The 21,646-nt window shown below is 36.8% G+C and overlaps 1 protein-coding gene and 1 long non-coding RNA gene across 2 annotated transcripts; both read left to right on the top strand.

Annotated features, from left to right (window-relative positions):
- The first annotated feature begins 4,267 nt into the window (after nt 1-4,267).
- On the top strand, nt 4,268-6,714 carry LOC115363114 (interferon-induced protein 44-like). Its single transcript, XM_030057198.1, has 6 exons — nt 4,268-4,271; nt 4,376-4,593; nt 4,869-5,036; nt 5,176-5,347; nt 5,475-5,575; nt 6,258-6,714. Exons 1-6 carry the CDS (start codon nt 4,268-4,270, stop codon nt 6,417-6,419), a joined length of 825 nt encoding a protein of 274 aa, XP_029913058.1. The 3' UTR covers nt 6,420-6,714.
- Nucleotides 6,715-11,893: 5,179 nt separating this feature from the next.
- On the top strand, nt 11,894-13,821 carry LOC115364182 (uncharacterized). The gene is made up of 3 exons (XR_003928645.1): nt 11,894-11,942; nt 13,620-13,664; nt 13,787-13,821. It is a non-coding gene; the product is annotated as an uncharacterized LOC115364182 (long non-coding RNA).
- The last annotated feature ends 7,825 nt before the right edge of the window (nt 13,822-21,646 follow it).

Below are 21,646 nucleotides of genomic sequence, written 5' to 3'. Positions count from 1 at the left end.
CACTGTCGTGCTGTCTTGTGCTACATATTCTCTTTTGAAAGGATGTTAATAGTTGAATATCATATCTTCCATTATGCCACAGTCTTTGGCTAATTGAAGAGGTGGTAAAGAACAGGGAGGACAGTGCTTAGTTTGTGGGGAACAAGGCATTTGCAAACATTTACACTAGAGTTAAACTACTGGGTTATTTCTGTGTTCAAAGGGGAAAAAGGTCAAGGCAGAAGATAAACTACTGTTTCTTGCTTACAATGCAGATTTCTGTTTTATGTATCCATGCCCGAGTAGGCCTGCAGGAACCAGCTGAAGACAAAATGTTTATATACAAAGATGATGCCTTGTTTTTTTTTTTTTTTTAAAGAAACGTGTCTGAAACAGATGCTTCACTTTGGAGGAGCCAGCGAGGAAAAGATGTGTGGTTTTCATTTGGCAGCAATTGGTCAGCAGGGGTCACTATACTTACAGGAAAGTGTCTCTTAGCCTTAAAGGAAAACTGAAACAACTGGATATCATAATGAAAGGAGTTTAGTCAGCTGAATACCATCTGACTACAAGAAGCTGTGGATTTCTCTGAAGTCATGTGGTTTATTACAGTGATAATACATTTCAAATAAGACAGCGCATGAACTTACAGTAATTTCAATACGGCATGAGAGCTCATCTGAGACCTTGCAGCTCAATCTGCCTGAGGAGTTTTTGTGCTGGTGCAGCTGATGTTACCAGGATTTTCCTACTCAAAGGATGCATCACATTCACAAACAAATCAGTGTGCAGTGACTAATTTTCTGTAGTGTCAAAATAATGCACTGGAGAAGAAATCTTTTATTCATAAAAAAAAAAACAAAAAAACAAAAACTGAGTTTGTCTCTGCAGAGCACAGAACCAAATAATTATAATAATAATAAAAATAATGTGAACACATGGTTTTATAAACATAAAACTCCTCTCTAGTCAAGGACAACACCAATTTTAGTTACCTTTTTCTCTCTGCATTTCTGACATCCTTTGATAGACATTTATCCAACCAGTGTATTTCTCCCATCTTAGAAATCAATCATTTCACCAGATTTCCCAGAAACTAAAAGCATGTTTCACTTCCTTTGGACTTTTGCTGAACAGCGACAGGATGTCAACATCATTTCCGGGAACAACAGAATCCCATATAAATAATGTGAACAGACTGCTATCCCAGCAAGATACGTGCATAATAAATGAAATCACAGAAAAGAAATACAAAGCTTTGATTCCAGGGTACTTGTACGAAGAATGTGATTGCATTGTTGTGACTTAGGATGTTGAAACTATAACATATATTTTCACTGGTGCATGCATGTAAGTATGTGTGTATTGTGTGTGTGTGTGTGTGTGTGTGTGTGTGTGTGTGTCCTCATGTAACATCATTACATGACTCATTGACACAATTTGTAGTAGAGGAACATGATAGTCTACACTAGCAATGTAATGTTTTTGAATTAAAGACTGGTTAGTTTGGAAAGAAAACATTCACACTCTGGGTGCTTCATGAATGAAGATTCAACTCATGAATGAAGATTTCTGACAAGGTGTGCCTTGCCTAATTTCACTAACATCAGTGTAAAGACAGAACTATTTAATTTGCTGAAATAACATGAGGACACAACATGACTATGTTGTGATGTAAGTAAGCTATGCCAGCTGACCTCTGATGGCTGCCAAACTCGGCACAGAGCAGTGTTTTCAGTCTGTGTTTCAGTCGGTGTTAAAAGTGTTAAAAGAGTGTATATGTGTTATTTGCAGTTTATAGAAATATTCACTAATAGGTTCGCTGCCAGTGTTTTGACAATAAAGCGGTTTAGTGAAAACCTTCAGATATCTGTAAAATAAAGAAGGCATTTTGCTGTGGTATTACAATAACCTGGAGGGAAAAAAACAAGCAAACAAAAACAAACAAAAAAACAAAAAAACAAACAAACTTGGGATTGTTTTTAAGTGCATCATCTTCAACCTAAAGTGGGCATCAGGTGCTATTTTGCTGTATAATGAAATGAGTTTGAGTCAGCTGAATCCCACTGGACAACAAGAAACTTGGATTTCTCTGAAGTCATGTGGTTTACAGTGATAAGAAAGTGAAAGGATCCACTGGTAGGGTACACTATAAAAGGATGACTCCCACTTTCTGTTCCACTTTCTTCCAGCAGCACAACAGAGCAGGCATGGATTTTCTCAGATGCCTATCTTGTTTGGTAGCGACATATGAATAGATATGATCTTTATGTTAATGTGGTATTTAAATCATACTTGATGGGAACAAATACTTTTTAGACTGCTTCTGTTGTTGTTTGATTTTCACTTAAGTGTGAGTTCAGTGTAGATTTGAACACTAAAGCTAAACAAAGCTGACCAGCCAGCTGACCTCTGATGGCTGCCAAACTCGGCACAGAGCAGTGTTTTCAGTCTGTGTTTCAGTCGGTGTCAAAAGTGTTAAAAGAGTGTATATGTGTTATTTGCAGTTTATGGAAATATTCACTAATAGGTTCGCTGCCAATGTTTTGACAATAAAGCGGTTTAGTGAAAACCTTCAGATATCTGTAAAATAAAGAAGGCATTTTGCTGTGGTATTACAATAACCTGGGGGGAAAAACAAGCAAACAAACAAACAAACAAACAAACAAACAAACAAACTTGGGATTGTTTTTAAGTGCATCATCTTCAACCTAAAGTGGGCATCAGGCGCTATTTTGCTCTATAATGAAATGAGTTTGAGTCAGCTGAATCCCACTGAACAACAAGAAACTTGGATTTCTCTGAAGTCATGTGGTTTACAGTGATAAGAAAGTGAAAGGATCCACTGGTAGGGTACACTATAAAAGGATGACTCCCACTTTCTGTTCCACTTTCTTCCAGCAGCACAACAGAGCAGGTATGGATTTTCTGAGATGCCTATCTTGTTCTCGTAGCGGCATATGAATAGATATGTTCTTTATGTTAATGTGGTATTTAAATCATACTTGATGGGAACAAATTTTGTTTGATTAAGTTTAGGTTTAGTTTTAGTTTTAGCATTTGAGTTCGTAAAGTGGAGATTTAATTTAATAAACTGTGTGTAAATCAGTATATTCATGGAGGTGAGCCTTGCGGATTTTTTTTGTAATTTCCTCTTGTTTATGAAAATAAATTTGCAGAAAATTCATAAAGTGGGAAAACAATATTGAATTTTATTCATCTTAATTAGTTTTTTGCTTTGTGGGTTATAGTTGCGTTTCCCTTTCAACTGAAACACATTTTGGCCATATACTGTTTTCCTCTTTCCTCTAAACTCTACTAAATATCAAACTAATAACTTAACTTTAGTTTCAGTCTGATATTTTAATCTTGGATTAAGCAAATACATAAGAAAATTGTTCAGCTGGTTTTAAAGGTATAGCTTGCATTTTTGGACATGAAGTTGTATGAAATCCTCCCTGGCAGTGTAGTGCATGAAATGGGATTTTTTTTTTTTTTTTTTTTTTTTTAACTTAAGTGAATGTGCTGGCCTCCTGAAGTATTGAAAGAGGTGCTTCTGGCTAGTTTGCTGGGGTCTACTGATACTTATGGAGCGAAAATGGTGCCAAATGATTGTGAAGTCTGACTGTTTTCCCGGAGTTGGTTTTATGACAGAAATATATTACTATGCATGAATGCATGTTGTTTTGAGAAGCAAAACTTTTTACTTTTGTGATCCTAGCAAACTAGCTAGAAATACCTATTTCAATAAGTAAAAAAAAAAAAAAAAAAAAAAATCCCTTTTCATGCACTACACTGCCAAGGAGGATTTCATACAATTTCATGTCCAAAAATGCTAACTATCCCTTTAAGCAGTGAATGAATTGTCTGAATGAATTGTCAAATATTAGGCCGAAGTATTACATGCTTACCTCTGCCTTAATGATCTTGCCTTGTAGCAATGGGATCAGGAGAGTCAACCCCATCCCGCATCCCGACCCCCCCACCATCTCCTAGTAAGAAATGCAAAAACACAAACATTCCTCATATGATTAAGTTATCATTCATAGAGAAATAAAAAATGTTTGCATGATGTTGAAGTAATTCCCTTAATATACTGATTACATCTTAATTATGTTTAAAATATGCTATTTGCTTTCCAGCTTTTAGAAAGCCCTGGAGGGAAATGTATTGGGGGTAAGTAAGTATATGTAAGTAAGTTAACAAGTTTCTGTGGTGCCATTGTGCTGTTAGTGTGTGCTTCTGTTTCTTGCTGTGCTGGTTCATTTACTGTATGTTCTGTGTTAATATGGGTACATTATGAATTCATTTTGACTGACTGTCAGTAACAACCTGGACAGTGAACCAACCGCACATTACATATATCATTTATAAAATCAAATTACTTCACTCAAAGTTGTTCCTTTATTTATCAGTGAAAAAGCGAGAGATCTGGAGTATGTGAAGAATTACCAACCTGACAACACTGAGCTCCAACATCTGAGAATCCTGCTTCATGGGCCAGTTGGTGCTGGCAAGTCCAGTTTCATCAACTCCGTCAACAACATCTTACAGGGCAGAATGACAGGCTCAGCTTTGGTGAATTCAGCTGGCGATAACAGCTTTACAAAGAAAGTATGAATAACTTTTGATTCTATGGATAAACTGAACAGCTATTCCCAATTAATTATTAATTTCATGTAATTTGAAATGTGGCAAAACCTTCATGACACATGACAAAGCACCATCTAGGATTACTAACTACATGCATAGAGCATCAAGGATACTGCAATTACACTACAAAAATGCAACTTACAGCAGTACACTGCATATTTAAAACTTTGTGAGACCAGCAGTCAGTAGGTGGCAGCATTCTGATAAGAACATGTTTACCCTCATGTGTTTTGTAGTACTTAACCTACAAAATCCCACGAAAACCCACCCAAAAAGGAGACCGGAAGACCTTTTACTCCGTTGCCTTCACTGACATCATGGGTCTCGAGAAACATGCAAACAATGGTGTCCATCCAGAAGACATCAAACTGGCCCTCAAAGGACATGTGACACAGGGTTACAAAGTAAGCTGACTGCATTCGTTCTTGAGCTCAGATAATGCTGTCTGGGAATGAAAACATTTTTGTTCATAGAAAAATACTCATCAGAAACTTGTTTTCCATCCAATTGTCATTACTTAATTCGATTTACATTCATTTCCAGTTCAATCCTGTATCTCCACTGTCAGAGGGGGACCCAGGTTACAACTCGTGCCCCACTCTCGATGACAAAGTCCACATTCTGGTTTGTGTCATACCTGCTGACAGGCTTTCTGTATTGAGTGAAGAAGTTAAACAGAAGATCAGAGACATCAGAGAAGCAGCCAGTGACCTGGGTAAGAGCAAATATCAAGATCTCAATTACTGTGTGTGTTAAGTTCTAGAGACACACTGAGTTTTATGAATGTTGTTACCCACTGACCTGGACAAACATGCCTCAAGGACCAAATTGTGCTTTGGCAGGTATTCCCCAGCTGGCTCTGTTCACCAAAATTGATCAAGCCTGTTCTGTGACTGAGAGCGATATAAAGAATGTCTATAAGAGCAAGTACCTGAAGAAACAGGTAGGTTCCAATTAGTCATACTATAGATTGCACATAAATAATTTAATCCCAGTTAGAATAGAACATACATATACTGTGAATACATTTCAGTTTTGGATAAAAAAAAAAACATCCTGAAACTAGAACAATGCACTCAGAAGTGTGCAGATTTCTGCCAGGCATATCTCCCTTTTGCCGAACTACAGGCCACCTGGTTCTGGGCCACCCAATGTGTTGACCACAACAGCTTGGCCTAACTGTATTGTCAAACTACAAATTTAATTACTGTACGACTCAAAATACAGTATAGTACCCCACCAGGACAAATTAAAAATTAAATACATAAAATAAAATAAAATACAAAATATTCTCTGAGGATATTATATTGACTTCTATTGATTTTTTTCTACAGCTTTCTGCAGCCTTTACCTCACTACCTTAACTGTGACCAACACATAACCCAAACCTTTAACCTAAACCTAACCCTAACTGTAACCCATAAGCCACAATTTGCCTTTGTAGTTGTGAAGACCAACCAAAATGTCCTTACTTCCCAAAAATGTTGGCTAAAAACACATTCTGCATTAACAAGCACACACACACACACACACACAAGTGAAAACAATATCTCCTCTGACTATGCCTGTCATAGATAATAAACACCTTCATTGTAAGCTGAAGTACTTGTTTCTTTCAACTGTAGATGGAGGATTTCAGTGCAGATGTGGGTGTTCCAATGAACTGCATCTTTCCTGTGAAGAACTACCACTCAGAAATCCATATGAACGATGACATCGACTCACTGATACTGAGTGCACTGAGGCAGATGGTTGACTTTGGAGATGATTTTGTAAACATGAGCTAGCTAGTCACTGTCATTTAGGCTTCAAACCTGCACGAGAGGAAAGCCAAACTGCATTAACTAAGTGTACAGTGCACAGATCACTTGACTACAACATGAACGATGACAGCTGGATCATAGGTATGTCATCATTCATGGAGCTGTGTGCTTCTAACTAGAACTTTCTAATTACCTTTGATTGGGATATTATGGATTTGCCTCAAGCGTCACAGATCCCGGCTATGAGCGCTAAAACTCCCATATCATTTATTCAATTCAAATTTTTTAGCTTTTTTAAAAAAAAAACAAACAAAAAAAACCAAAAACATATCTATGATGTTTCTTTTAACCTTATTTGTAAGTATAACTCTCTTTTAGCATCAATTATATTATAATATATGCCATTTTCAACATGGTTACTAAGAAAAAGTTACTAAGTTCTTAATAACAAAAGGTCACCATAATGCTTTGGATGATGTTTCTTTTTAAAACATTTTTGAATTACCACACTTTATTACCTCCTCACTAAACTGGCAGTCTCTAAAAAGCCAACATTGTTATGTCCTTGATTGTTGTGATCTTTTAGGTATAAAGTGTTGTTTCTATATTGTACAGTGGTGGAAAAATAGTTTTCGGACACCCTTAAAATTTTACACAATCTCACAATCTCAAATATTATAATGAAATATTTGTGGAAAAATCTTTTTTGTGTTTCAAAAGGTGTGGCTGCATTAGACAGATACAAACAAACACAAATTATATTTTTTGTTTATTGTTTACAAGAAAAACTAACAAAACTAAATTCTTGACAGTTTAATCTTTATCTTCAGGCGTGTTTCCTGTGTTAGGTTCCTTGTTTTAGCCATTTTTGTGTCTGAAGAACTTTCAAATATGCTGGCTTTATATAGACACGAAGCTTGACAACAAAAATTGTGTCTTTTAATAAAAAGAACAACCTTCATCACTGGTACCAAAATGACCCAATACTCAAAACTTCTTATGCATTTTTATGGAACCAATCAATTTTAAGTTTTTAATGGCTTTTTTGGGATTTGTTTACACTTTTTTTGATTGCTTGAACTCATTTTGCAAATGCTTTGCTCACTGTGCCAAAACTCTAAACACAACACAAATAAGACACAACACCTGGAAATAAACCATTCACATTTATCGTAAACTGAAACTCAGTCATCAAAACTTAAAAATCCTTTGTCAAAATGCAACTGATGACAAAAGGATACACATTTCCATCATATGAACACACTTTCACAGCAGCAAGCAACACAATAACATACTTAACACAAAACACTGCATTTTTTTTACTGCTTTTCATTTATTTCTTCAAAAAGAATTCTGCAAAGCTCAAAATAGAAATTAAGCACATTTTTCACAGTAACAACTGTTTCCAAAATAACCAAAAAATAAAAATAAATAATAAAGGTGTCAACTCAAAACTGAATACAGTATAGAGTATACTGTACTTTACAGTACAGTTTTTTTCAATCACTTTTTCCAGTATACAGTTTTCCTCAATTGCTAAAACACTAAACTCTATTGTCTGAACCAAATGCTCCATTGCCTGAACACACTGATTGAATCAGTCACTCTTTTGGCAAAACCATAAGCACGTTTCACCTGTTCAGACACAACTTGCCAACACATTTTCATTGTGATGCACCCGTGTTGCATAATGGTGAGCACAGGTGGCAAAGGTCAACCACAAGTAAAGCACTGGTGTCACTGGTTGAACACAACAACTCAAAATTGATCACACTTGTGGCTAATGATGTATAAGTCAGTTCAGAGAGCACTGCTTTGTGAGGCACTACAATGGAAAGAAATCTGAGAGGAGGAGTTTGTGTGAGAGGTGGTCTAAGAGGTCGAGGTGGTCAAGGTGGTCAAGGTGGTCGAGGAGGTCAACCCGGTACGGAGAAATGATGCTGTGGCTGAGTAATGCACTTCTCATTTGTATATTTTTGTACTTTATTTTTACGTACGCTTACTGTATACAAGTGCTAAATGCACAAGATTCCTGTTTGTTTTTGTACTGTGCAAGTGCTACGTGTAAATGCACAAGATTTCTGTTTTTTGTACTTTTTGTACTTTTTTTTTTTTTTTTTTTTTTTTTTTACTATATACCAGTGCACAGGTTTTTTGTTTTGCAACATGCATTTATCCTACAGTGAACAATAAACATTTATTTCTACAGCTTCATGTCCTGAGCATTGTGCTTTCTATTTTTCTATGTAGTGTTTAGTGACTGCTCAGTAGTGTTTTTACAGTTTTTTTTGATTGCTTGAACTCATTTTACAAATGCTTTGCTCACTGTGCCAAAACTCTAAACACAACGCAAATAAGACACAACACCTGGAAATAAACCATACACATTTATGGCAAACTGAAACTCAGTCATCAAAACTTAAAAATCCTTTGTCAAAATGCAGCTCTGATAACAAAAGGATACACATTTCTATAATATGAACACACTTTCACAGCAGCAAGCAACACAACAATATACTTAACACAAAACACTGCAGTTTTTACTGCTTTTCATTTATTTCTTCAAAAAGAATTCTGCAAAGCTCAAAACAGAAATTAAGCATCTTTTCACAGTAACAGCTGTTTCCAAAATAACCAAAAAATAAAAATAAATAAGAAAGGTGTCAACTCTGTCAACTGTATACTGTATACAGTATACAGTATATTGTACTTTACAGTACAGTTTTTTCAATCACTTTTTCCAGTATAATGAAACTGGGATCCACTTTGTCGTCAACTTCACCTCCAAACCACAGCAGACGTTTTCTTTTGCAAATGTGTTCATACCTTTTCATTGGATTCACACATTTTTCACACTCTTTTGCACCTGCATCTCTATGAAATCACTAGTGCACCTGCATCACTGCCCTTTCCACCAATCACCAATCAGTCAGTATGCACCTACAAAAAAAGGGCCTATAAATTGTATTCTGTATTTTTTTTCAACTCCTTTGAGTTTTTCTGTGTAATACTGTATGTGAATTACAGTATTTCAGTTTTTCCATCAACACAGTAAAATTTCACTTCAAAGCCTTTCTGAGTTTGGATGCAGTTCTTTACTGTAAGTTCACATTTGAATGTGCAGCACACAGGAAAACCTTGTTCAAACTGACAGCTGTAGTTTGTATTCTGCTGTCAACTGTGTTACAGTACAGTATAGCTGACTGAAGGAATTTACTCATTTGGGCAGAAGTTGAGTTGTTTGAGGGAAATATTGGCTTTTGCTACTTCCTTTACAATATGTGACTATGTAAACTGTCAAAAAAAAAAAAAAAAATATGACTACCGTACACGCAGGAAAAAGTAAGGTTGAACCTGCTCAGACTGAAAAGGCTGTGTTGCATTCTGGTGTTGAGTATGAAGTGAGTGAGTGAGTGGATTAGTTGTATTGGGCGCTGACAAAATGTGCTTTTGCTGCATGTTTGAAATGTTTTGTCATGGTAAGAGCCTTTTGCAAACAAAATGTGTTATTTTGGGAAGAGAGCCTCTCATTAGGCCGATGGATTTACTGTTTTGAAACCAGGGTTTGTGAGTTGACAAACATAAATAAACGTACATACATAGTATGTAAAGCAAAAATAAAACAGTACAACAAAATCAAACTACGTACAGCTACAAAATCTCATCCACATCGCATACGATGTCTTCCTGTGCCTCTTTCTCTCACTGCCTCCACGCAAAGTACTCAAAATGGCTGACATGGGGCCTGTTTGTAGTGCTTCGGCCCTGAATGATTGGTGTTCAGTTTTCTAAGTAAGTGCTTTCACGTGTGTGTCTCAGGTTTTCTTATAACCTGATGTGTTTTATATTTTGAACATAAGTGTTTTCCCAATTGTAACCACATGCTTTCATTTTTAAGCGAGGTGTCTTCTGTATGAAATAGTGTCTAGTGTTCAGGAGGAAGTGTGTTGCAGAATTGCAAACACAGTTTAAAGCAGCACTTGTGTCTAAGGTATGGACACGCTGTGTTTAAGGTTTAGTTCCAATGACTTCAAGTTTTGTCACATTGGTTTAAGAGTATGTTCTTAGTGTGTAAGCAATCGAAAAAAACTGTAATTTTGATTGACTCGGGGCACAATTTGACAACATAGTTCAGTTTTGAGCACAGATTGAACTGTTTTGAGGTGAAAGTTTGGTTTTGCAAGAGGAGCCTGAGGTTTTGTGAATGTAGCTTGAAAATTGGGTTTGTGTTCACAGTTTAGAGAAAAGTAGAGCAGCTTTCGAGAAATGTGTCTTAGCAATCGAGAAAAACTGTAAAGGAACTGGGATTGCAAATGTGTTCATACCTTTTCATTGGAAAAACTGTAATTTTGATTGACTCGGGGCACAATTTGACAACATAGTTCAGTTTTGAGCACAGATTGAACTGTTTTGAGGTGAAAGTTTGGTTTTGCAAGAGGAGCCTGAGGTTTTGTGAATGTAGCTTGAAAATTGGGTTTTGTGTTCACAGTTTAGAGAAAAGTAGAGCAGCTTTCGAGAAATGTGTCTTAGCAATCGAGAAAAACTGTAAAGGAACTGGGATTGCAAATGTGTTCATACCTTTTCATTGGATTCACACATTTTTCATGCTCTTTGCACCTTTGTCACTGTGAAATCACTAGTCCAGCGCTGCACCCTCGCAGCGGGTTGTTCCACAGGTTTAGGCAGCTCAGTAACTGAATCTTAAATCCACTGTGTTCACTTTACTGTGTAATTCTGTTGTTTAAATTGTTCATATTTCTATTTTCTTCTGTTGTTTAAATTGTCCATATTTCTATTTTTTTTCTATATTACTTGTTTAGTGTTTATATTGCTTGTTATTTATTGTCTGTTTTTACTGTAAATTATGCTTCATATTTTGCTATCCACTTTGCTGCTATAATGTTGGAAATTCCCCACTGTGGGACTAATAATATTATACTACTAATAAGGAATATCTTATCTTATCTTATCTTAGAAGGGGGAATATATCTTGTGTCTTTTGTTTGTTGTATTGTTTTTATGTAAAGCACTTTGGGCTGCTCCTGTTGTATGAAAAGTGCTCTATAAATAAAGTTTGATTGATTGATTGATTGATCCTGTGCTGAAATATGATCAATTTTAAAGGTATAGGTGTTGTGGACTCACAAGTCTATATGTGGCATTTAGAGCTTATGGAAATGTCATCCAGTTGTAAGCAACTTAAATTAGCAATACCAGCTTTGTGATATCTCTAAAATAAAGGAGGCATTTGGCTGTGATATTTCAGTTACTTGAAAAAACAAAGTTAATCAGTGTATTATATTCAAGTATATCATTTTTGATGAGATGCTTGTCAGAGAGAGCCTCACCTATGTTTTTCTAAAAAACAAAGGATTACATGTGAAACTGAAAGTGGGATGAGTGCTAGAGCTGTGTACAAGAGGCCTGTGGTGATTTCTTTTAAGTCACATGGTTTACCAAAATGAAAACATAGGTAGGAAGTGTCATTTGAAACAGCTCACCTTTTCAGTTGAAACTCCACTTTCCTCCAGTACGACAAGAGTACAGGTATGGATTTTCTGTGATCCTTGTCCTTATGGCTTTGGTAGTAAAATAGACAGTGCTGTTGATTAGGCTACATGATAAAACTGAAATGTTTTAAACTTTATTTTTCTTTAGTAATGAATACATTTGATAACAGAAGGAAATGCAGGTGTTGCACAAACTAAGAGGCATTTGGCAAGATCAAATAATTTCTTTCATTTTATTTTTTGTATTTTCAGCTTTAGTGATTTACAAACCAGTGTGACTCTACATATATACATCTACTCTCTTACTGTTGGTTGCTGTGAGCAAAGGGGGAAGACATTGCCGTATACTGTGTATTTTACCTGTGTGCATACATAGGAGCCACACATACAAGTACATCACATATAAATTATAGCTGGTGTGCAGCGATGGGTCAGGTCCAGGCATTTTTCACACTCAGGCTATTTGGAGCACATGATTAAGACGTTCACATTACAGTGTGGATTCTACACCAGTTGAGGCTTGAACCTGCAATCTCCGGAAACAAAGACAGTTGTTTACCTCTCTGAGCTATTTGGCAAGTAGCATCTCAACAGCAGCTTGACAAATTGACTCCAGAATTTTGTCAATTTTTTTTTTCATGAACATTGAAGATTTATTTACCAAGAATTTACAGGTATATTTTTACAGTAGCGTTTACAGTCAAACATTTTGATGCACTGTAAGCTCAATTTTTGATAAATCAAAAATCTGTGAACATTGTTTGTGTAGGACAGTCTGAAGATCCTCTATCAAATTTGGTGACATTTGAGCAAAAATTGTGGGAGGAGATAGGTTTAAGAAGTTTTACAGTTTTTGAAAAAAAAAAAAAAAAAAAAAAAAAAAGAGTGGTGGACTTTGTAGCACATATGGTTGATTTGTTATGAATTTTCAAAGTTTTGAACTTTAGAGGCTTGCTATAGTGCCACCATCAGGACTATTGGCTTGTGTTTGCATCTGAGGTAGTCTGGCATGGGACTGGACCTTTGTGCAAAGTTTGGTGCGTTTTCACCTATGGGAAGTAGGACTTTCTCGAAAGAAAGAAAGAAAGAAAGAAATGTCTAGGAATACAATAGTGTCCTGGCAGCTTAGCTGCCCGGACCCTAACAACAAGTAGAGGAACGTGTTTCTACAAGCTCGCTCTCTGATGCTATCCTGCTTTGCTTTAGGCACAAGTGTAGACTTGTGCCTTTTTTCTTTAATGATAACTGATCAAACATGCTGAGAAACATGAGACGGTGTCTCATGTTTCTCAGCAGCTTTTTATCATTTGTAATTATTAATTCATCTCTCTGTTTCAGTGGAATTTAATCAATTTTCAATCTCCAACTTCAGTTTGTAGACAGCTTAAAGATTTTTTTTTTCTCTCTTGAGAACTTAAAGAGTACAGATGGGCTACTGTGAAATGTTTTCTATGATATCTTTACAGCTTGACAGTGGACTACATTTTCTCTTGAATCAGTTTTCTAAAAATCTTGAGGAAATTGAATCGGGTCAACTGGACTTAGTTACAGCTGGTTGCTGTTCATTAGACTAGCTATATTCAGTCTGTTCTATCATGCTCTGTCTCAAAGTTATGATTACAGTTGGTTATAGGCAATGAAAAAATTGTTTCTTCAATTACTAGATCAAAGTATTGCACATGTTTATGCATTCCTCAATTATTTTTCTTTCTAGCAATGGGAAAAATATGGTCCCAACCTGAACCGCCACCTTCTCCTAGTAAGATATATAACACAAGATATATAGCATTGTTAAAAATTCATTCACAGAGTATGACAAGTGCTTGAATAATGTTGTTGATTATTGCAGACATCTTAATCAATGTGCAATTTGCTAGTCAGCTTTGGCTACACCATGGAGGAAAATACAATGGGGGTAAGTATGTGGCTGTTTTAGTGTTGTACTGAAAATGCACAAGATCATTTCTTATGGCTGTCTTTCTTGATGGCTTTATTTAATGTAGCTAGCAAACCTGAGCTCCACTTCTTCCTGCTATGAACTTTGGCCCAATCCCAGTGGCTGCACTTACAGACTCCACTTTGTCAGACTTTCCTGATGAGTCTGCGAGGGCTGTCCCGATGTTAAACTACATGTACATATGGGGGAGAATCGGACTGGGAAAAAAATCCTGCCCTAGCAATTTTTGTCTGGACCTGCCCCTCTTTTCCACAACATATGCACTTTTGAGTTCCATTAAGCAGTATCAGGGTATTTATACCATATAGGCTAAGCAACAGATATCAAGTTGGCACCCCAACAACAGGTGTACTTACATAATACATAACATAATAAATAAACTGCCAAGAAACAGCCTAGAGGAAAAGCCAGCTGCCCAAGAGGCTTATTCATTTGACAATGGGCAACCCAACTCTTATTGTGTCATGTTTCACGGTCTGTTAAGCATTTTATTTTCTCCTCCATGTTTCATGTCTTGTATTTCCTGTTTTATTTTGTGATCACTCACCCCTCCCTGCGTTCCAATACTCATACTATCATACTATTTACAGAGGTGGGAAGTAACGAAGTACAAATACTTCGTTACCGTACTTAAGTAGATTTTTCAGGTATCTGTACTTTACTTGAGTATTTAATTTTCTGCCAACTTTTTACTTTTAATCCCTACATTTGAACACAAATATCTGTACTTTCTACTCCTTACATTGTCAAAACAGGCTCGTTACTTCTCTCTCCCTCTCTCTCTCTTTTTGGTGGGGGCGGGCGGGCTCCTTACCACCAAGAAAAACATTATAACAACTGCACCGACACCGTACGAGTCCAAAAGGCAGAGAAACTTTCCAGGCTACAGCAGCGCACTGACATAGATTGTGAAACAAAGCGAAGAGTTGCCACTCCGCTGTATTTTCACTGGCTAACAGCAGCACACTGGCTTAGCTTGTCTATTCAGAGAAGAGGTATCACTTCGGCTTATTTTTCATTCTATGTTATCACAGGCATACTACTGCTCATTCATTGGTAGCTGAATTGTTAGGTCTGTTTGATAAGTAATTTACATTATTAAAACAAATAATAATTTAACATATTTTTAAATTATTGGAGTCAACATCTACTCCTTCAAGATAATTTATTATGTTCTACAACTCATAAACATACACCAACACTACATACTGAGTGTTTGAGCAGCATATCTCCTCTGTGCTACAAAAGATCCGTGGTAAAAATTATTAACATTAATGCTGAAGCCCTCCCCGACAGTTTCCAAAAATCCTGGAGGAAACCCTGCACAGAGAGGGAAAGGGAGAGAGGGCGCGGGGCGTGAGAGCAGTTAAGATAAAGAAAACCATAAAGAGAAATCTGGAGACATGGAGGAAGACAGTTGCCAGGGAAGATAATGTTAGTCGACGACAAAACAGAGTCGGAGAAGCAAGAAAAAATCTGTTAAAAGTCATATACGTTAAGTATATTAAGTATTGAGAGTACCAAAGCTGTTATCAAGGTACTCATTCAAGACCTCTGGTCAGTTCAGTCTTGATTATTGTGTGAAACTGGGCTTGCAGCAAAACTAGAATGTTGCGTGATTTTCATTCTCTCTGTGCCAGCACTTTGCAGGTTGTTAATAAAAGAGGAAATGTTCCTGTTTTGTCTGCCCTGAACTTTTTTTTCGTCAAAAAGTTATCAAAAAGGTATATGTATCATTAATGGACAAAAAAAAAAAAAAAAATCATTTTTACTTTTTACTTTTGTACTTAAGTACATTTCAGAGCCTGTACTTTCTTACTTTTACTTGAGTAAAGAAGTTGAATTGGTACTTCTACTGTTACCAGAGTCTTTTCTCACACAAGTATCTTTACTTCTACTTAAGTACAGAATGTCAGTACTTTTGCCACCTCTGCAAATCGTGCGACCGTCCCTCCCGTGTTTCCTCCTGCCTCCTCAAAAATTCTTTCATGTACGCAGCGCGATTAACTGCGAATCGCTGCCTTGCGCAGTCAATAATCAACCATGTTGTCTGTGTCTTTGTCCATTGTGCTGCTGCAACCGCGTATAAACAAAAGTCAATTTATGATGACGTCAAGCCATGTGTGTGTCGTATTTCAACAATGATGACGTACGTACCAGGGGCATATTCAACGACATTACGATACGTAAAGTTGTGTGACGTCTCATTGAATGATATATTTGGTCGTAATGTTTTGTAACAGAGAGCAACATGCTTTAGAGGTAGTTTTCCTCTGTTTTGTGGGTGTGTCAGAGGTGTTATCCAATCAGCATCAGCCTGTATTTAAGCCTCCGCGATTTAAAGCGATAGTGCTCCATTATAGCTTCCAAGTTGCTATGTCAGTGTAGCCTGTGTTTTTGGTTTGGTGATGTTGATTTGAGCTTTCCTTTTGTTAGGTTTGCACTTTTACAACACCCTCATACACATACATCACTCATGCACACCCCACACCGCTGACTTTACTGATGTCCACATCACATCTGGTAAATGTTTAATTTGGTCTAATTTGGTTTAATCTGGTTTAATAAAATATCATTAGGCCTGTTAACATGGTGTTATCTCCCTCCTTTTTGTGACTGCCTGAGCCAGGTCATGACAGTTACCCATCATTTGAATAGGTAAAAGCACATGTATGTGGTAAATATGATAATAGATCAGACATAGATGATTGTTTTTCTTCAATAATATGGCAACTTTTATTCAACTTAAAGCTTAAAACACGGTGGTTAGAAAAAAAAATATATAAACTGTGGTTCGTAAGTCTACGTCTAAGTGATAGTCCAGCTCACAAGAGGTGCATAAACACAGCAGAGTAGAGCAGATCCGTCACATGAAATGTTTCTCTTTTCATCCTAAAATGAGCAACAAAAGTCGGGTCAGTTTAGTTAGGAACTACAGTTTCCACATAACCACTGATCATTTGTGCTTGGGCCTAATGTGAGTGCGTCCTTAGAGTGGTTGAATGGTCTATCAGGCATTTTGAGCCATAGGTTTAAACAAGTGTTCTCTTGTTGAGATGCAGTGCAGCTGTTAAATCTGTTGTTTTCACTTAATTATGTTATTAATGATTCATCTAATTCCCTTTGGAACCAACACAGCCTGCCGTCCCCCGCGTGAGTTACAGTGAGGCCAGTCATCTATATTGGTGATCCGAGGTATTTTGGCCATTTGTGGACATAATATTGTCATTTTTCCCTTTTCAGCCTTTATGCCAGACTGCTACTTTGCCTGAATCGAGATTCTTCATTGCTGTCTGGTCCGTGTTGGAGGGTTTTGTTTTCAGCAGTACTGCAGTTGTGTACCAGTGGCCCTCCGGTTTCTACTAGGGCTATGAAGTTTGATTTTTAAACACTACATGGTATTGTATTGTAAGATGTCCTTTTTAACCCAGTTGTAAACATACCAACTGATTCCTTTTATTGTATTTTGTTTAGGTTCTGCCCTCTTTTTTTCTTAGGCAAGACCTGCAGGGAGTACTGGTAGGACCCTCTCTTCTTGCATGCTGTGTGGTAGGATTTAAGGGTGGTCGTCACTTGAAGTTGGTATTGCCTTTCACTCAGTGCTGTGTAGATTGCAGTGCAGTTGCTGTGCACATATGGTGGTCTGTTAGTGTTTAAACATTCATTAAAAAAAAAAAAAAAAAAAAAAAATGTAAATATACCCATCCATACTTCCATATAGGAGTAGTGATATGCTCTGGATGATTTCTAATGAAGACTTTAGTGCTATTTCTATCCAAAATAGACACCCCATTAACAGCAGAAGGAGAGTTATTTAAAAATAGAGCATCCAGGTGTATGTTATGTTGCTAAAGGGGATCCCGACTCCACATGGCCCCCTCGTGGACTGGAAATGATTTTGCCAGCAGTAGTAGTGCAATACAGTGTTTCACCACACACATTGACTGCCATCCACCACAAGTTGACATTCAGAGGGGCGCTGTTTCCCTCATTAGAAAATAGGCCTTCTCAAAGACAGATGAGGAAGGGATGGCGGCAACAGTACAGAAGAATCACTGAAACTATTAAACGAAATGTTTTCATTAATATGAAAACTACAGTCTAAAAAACATTGGAAGCCTGACACCACAGTGCCCGCTTACTTCCAGTAAGAAGGAACATAGCAGTGCAGAGTTGGTGCTGGTTGTTGTGGCCTGTAGGTCACACACAGACCTGCCGGTGACAGTTTCCTCACCTACTCAGTCTCGCTTCAAACCCACCCACACAACTGGTTGGAGGAAAAGGTTGCACTTCAACAACATTGTTCAACAACAATGATTTTCAGTGGAGTGCTAAACCCAAAATCCAGTTCAAAATTATGAAAAGATAGCACATCCCAAATTATATGTTGAAGGAGGACATCATACTCACATTTGACCTGTTTATTGGCTCAGATCACGTTAGAAAAGTGCTTCTAAAAGGCACAGAGCCTTCATCACAACTGTTTCCATTTCCATGTCAATTATGTCATTATATCGGCCCACTGACCGTCTTCCTGGCATCATTTTGGTTGTCAGACACTGTCAACAGACGTCTTGTGACCATAAAACAAACTATAAGATGCATGCATTGTTTATGTCATATTTTATAATAATTTCATTAAGTTACGTTTAGTTGGAGATTTAGCCAATCCCCAGATGAGAGGCATATTTTATACATTCAGGTGAGATCACAAGTCCAGAGAGAAAACTGACTCAAAGTGAAAATGTCTAGACTTTAATTGATTTTGATTTGATTTCCTTTCAGTTTTAAGAGTTGTGTTGCAGTTTGCAATAAGTCATTGTAGCCATTGTGAGCCAACAATATGAATTACGGTGTCCAATAGCCTATTGTCTTTTATATCAAGTTACTCAGTCTCAGTGTTATAATAACCGTTGTTTTATGCAGTGAATACATTTCTCCAAATAGTAATAGGTTGTTCAATATTTGTTTATTCAATACTGATTAGTAGAAAGTGACAAATGGTTTCATGATGTGGTTTAAGTATTTTCTAGTAATGCTCATGATATTGCTGACTTCTTAAACAAATGCAATTTGCTGGTCAGCTTTTGATGAACCATGGGGGAGAAATACAGAAGGGGTAAGTAAAATGAGCTAAGTCTGTGCAACACCTCTGTGCTCTTAAAATATGCCTGTGTTCCTTAACTTGCTTGTTATAGGGTAATAAAAAGTAATCCTGGTTAAAAAGTAATCCTGGTTAACTTGTTGGTGACAACTAAGAACCAATCAAACATATATTTTTTTTTCTTTATTGGACAGTGATAAAGAGAGCTCCAACATCTGAGAATCCTGCTTTATCATCACCTCTGTCAACAGCGTTTTACAAAGCAGAAAGACAAATGTAGCTCTGGCCGAGACAGACTCTAATCAAAGTTTCACCAAAAGAAAGTATGAATAAGTTTTAATTGTGTGTCAGATAGGTGAAAGATATCCCTGAGTCATTATTTATTTCATGTGATCTGAAATGTGGCAAAGCTGGTATAAAATGTGACAAAGCATCTAATAAGTAGCCTAACTACACTGCTGCAAAGAGCAATGACAATGGACTGATGCAGCTGGTGCAGTTTGTGTGACCACCAGGTAGTATTGGCAGTAGTGTCATAAAAACAACAAATTCACCCGTGTGTGTTTCATAGTACACAGCCTATAAAATGCTAAAAGAGACCCCAGGACCTTTTATGCCTGCGTCTTCAAACACACAATGCCTCTGGAGTCAGGGACCAACAGTGGAGTCCATCCAATAGAAATCAAACTGGCCATGAAGGGACGTGTGAGAAATGCTTATAGAGTGAGATAATGGCATTACTTGAATTCTGTTTGCCATTATTCACACAAATAACCGGCAAATAAATAGCCTTGGGATTAAAAAAAAGTAGTGCAGGCATTATTTAACTAGATTTTGAACTCTTTTGCAGTTCAATCCTTTAATGAACTTGTCTGAGGACTGTTAAGATTACAACAGATACCCCACTGCAGCTGACAAAGTTCATGTTCTGCTTTGTGTCATTATTGCTGTGTCTCTGTGTTGTGTAATGAAATTGTCCAGAGGATGAGAGGCATCACACAGGCAGTCGGTGACATGGGCGAGAGCGAATGCCAGGATGTTTCTTGCTTTGTATGTGGACTTTTAGTGTAAAGTCATACAAATTTCTGAAAAAAAAGGACTTCATTGTGTACTGAAAGGGATTCTCCAGCAGACTGTTCTCACCAAAACCCCATAAAGCAAGTACCTGAAGGAAAAGGTGAGTTTCCTCTGGTAATGTTACAAAACAGTGCACATAGATTATGTACCTTGAGTTGGAATTAAATGTAACTTTATAGCCATTTATTTGATCAACAACCTTCTGAAGTTCACAGGTTAATTTTTGCAGTGTACTGCATCTCTCTTGTGAAGAACTGCCACTCAGAAATCCAGATAAATCATGACACACTGAGCACACTGAGATAGATGACAGCATGTAAATATATTCATTGTTATTTTGGTTCAAAAGATGTAAGAGTGCTCAGGGTATCATAGACTACATGGTGAATCTTCGCACGAATAATGGCAGCTTAACACCCTAATAATGCTTACATTTATAATACATTTATAATTAAGGTTTAGAGTTATAGAATAAACTTCTCTATATTAATAGTGTCAGTTTTTAATTGTTATTATTTTTTTTAAATTCTATTTAGTGCTTACGTGATGTGATGTAGTGCCACTATGTTCTTGAGAGTGAAAATATGTTAAAATCTCAACGTTTTTGTATGCAAAATTAATGCATTTCTATTCTCTCATAACGAAAGATGTTTAAGTACAATAAACAAAAACTAAAAAAGCAAATACTAAGCAAACGCTAGTTGGAAATACCATAAATAGGAAAAGGAAGATATTAATGATTAAATTATTAAAAATTATTAAATAACACACACCGGGTAGCGTTAAAAGCCAGTGGAGGCAATATGGATTCAACAGATCTGAACCTTAACATTTTTTCTCCACATATCTTCTGTATTCTTCTCGTCTCTCTCTCTCTCTCTCGATTTTTTTTTTTTTTTTTTTTTTATCTGATAGCCTTACAAAAATACAATAAACTGAACAAGATCTATTACCACTCATTCTTTTGGTGCGACTGTTTTTATGTTTTCAATGTCAGTGCAAATCAAAATATTTTTTAATAGGGTGGCCTACGTCGTAAGCAAGGACATGACGTCATCACGTGATCTGGTCAGCGACTCAGCTGTTGTGATGATGCCTTCAAGTGGTGGCGGAAATACTGCTATTCAAAGTTGATCGCACGGAGAATACCCAACGAAGTGGTAAATAAGAACGGAAAAGACGGGATTTTCAATCGTCATCACTCAAATAATTACCGTCGTATGACGTTGAACGGGCCAGTGTCAGCAACTGAGGTTAAAATTTGTGTATTTTTAGTAGCGCTATTCATGTTTGGCACAGGCTAGGCTATGTAAACAGTGAGATTGTGTTAATATTTGTATTCCATGGATAACTATTGGATAAGTATTTTTATTTAAATTAAGGAAATGAAATTTAAATGATAATATTTATATCTTGTCTTCATTTCACTGCTGTAGCACAATTGAGATGGCTCTGACTTCTAAAATAAACGAACAGGCTAACATTAACGGGCTGATAACAGCATAACAACAGCAACAACGACAATAATAATAATGATGATGATGATGATGATTATGATGATGATAATAATACATTTCACAGAAGCGCTTGAATACACACCGAG

The sequence above is a fragment of the Myripristis murdjan genome, chromosome 8 (assembly GCF_902150065.1).
Source record: "Myripristis murdjan chromosome 8, fMyrMur1.1, whole genome shotgun sequence".
NCBI classification, from domain to species: Eukaryota; Metazoa; Chordata; class Actinopteri; order Holocentriformes; family Holocentridae; genus Myripristis; species Myripristis murdjan.
This window is presented reverse-complemented; position numbering and strand designations above follow the sequence as displayed.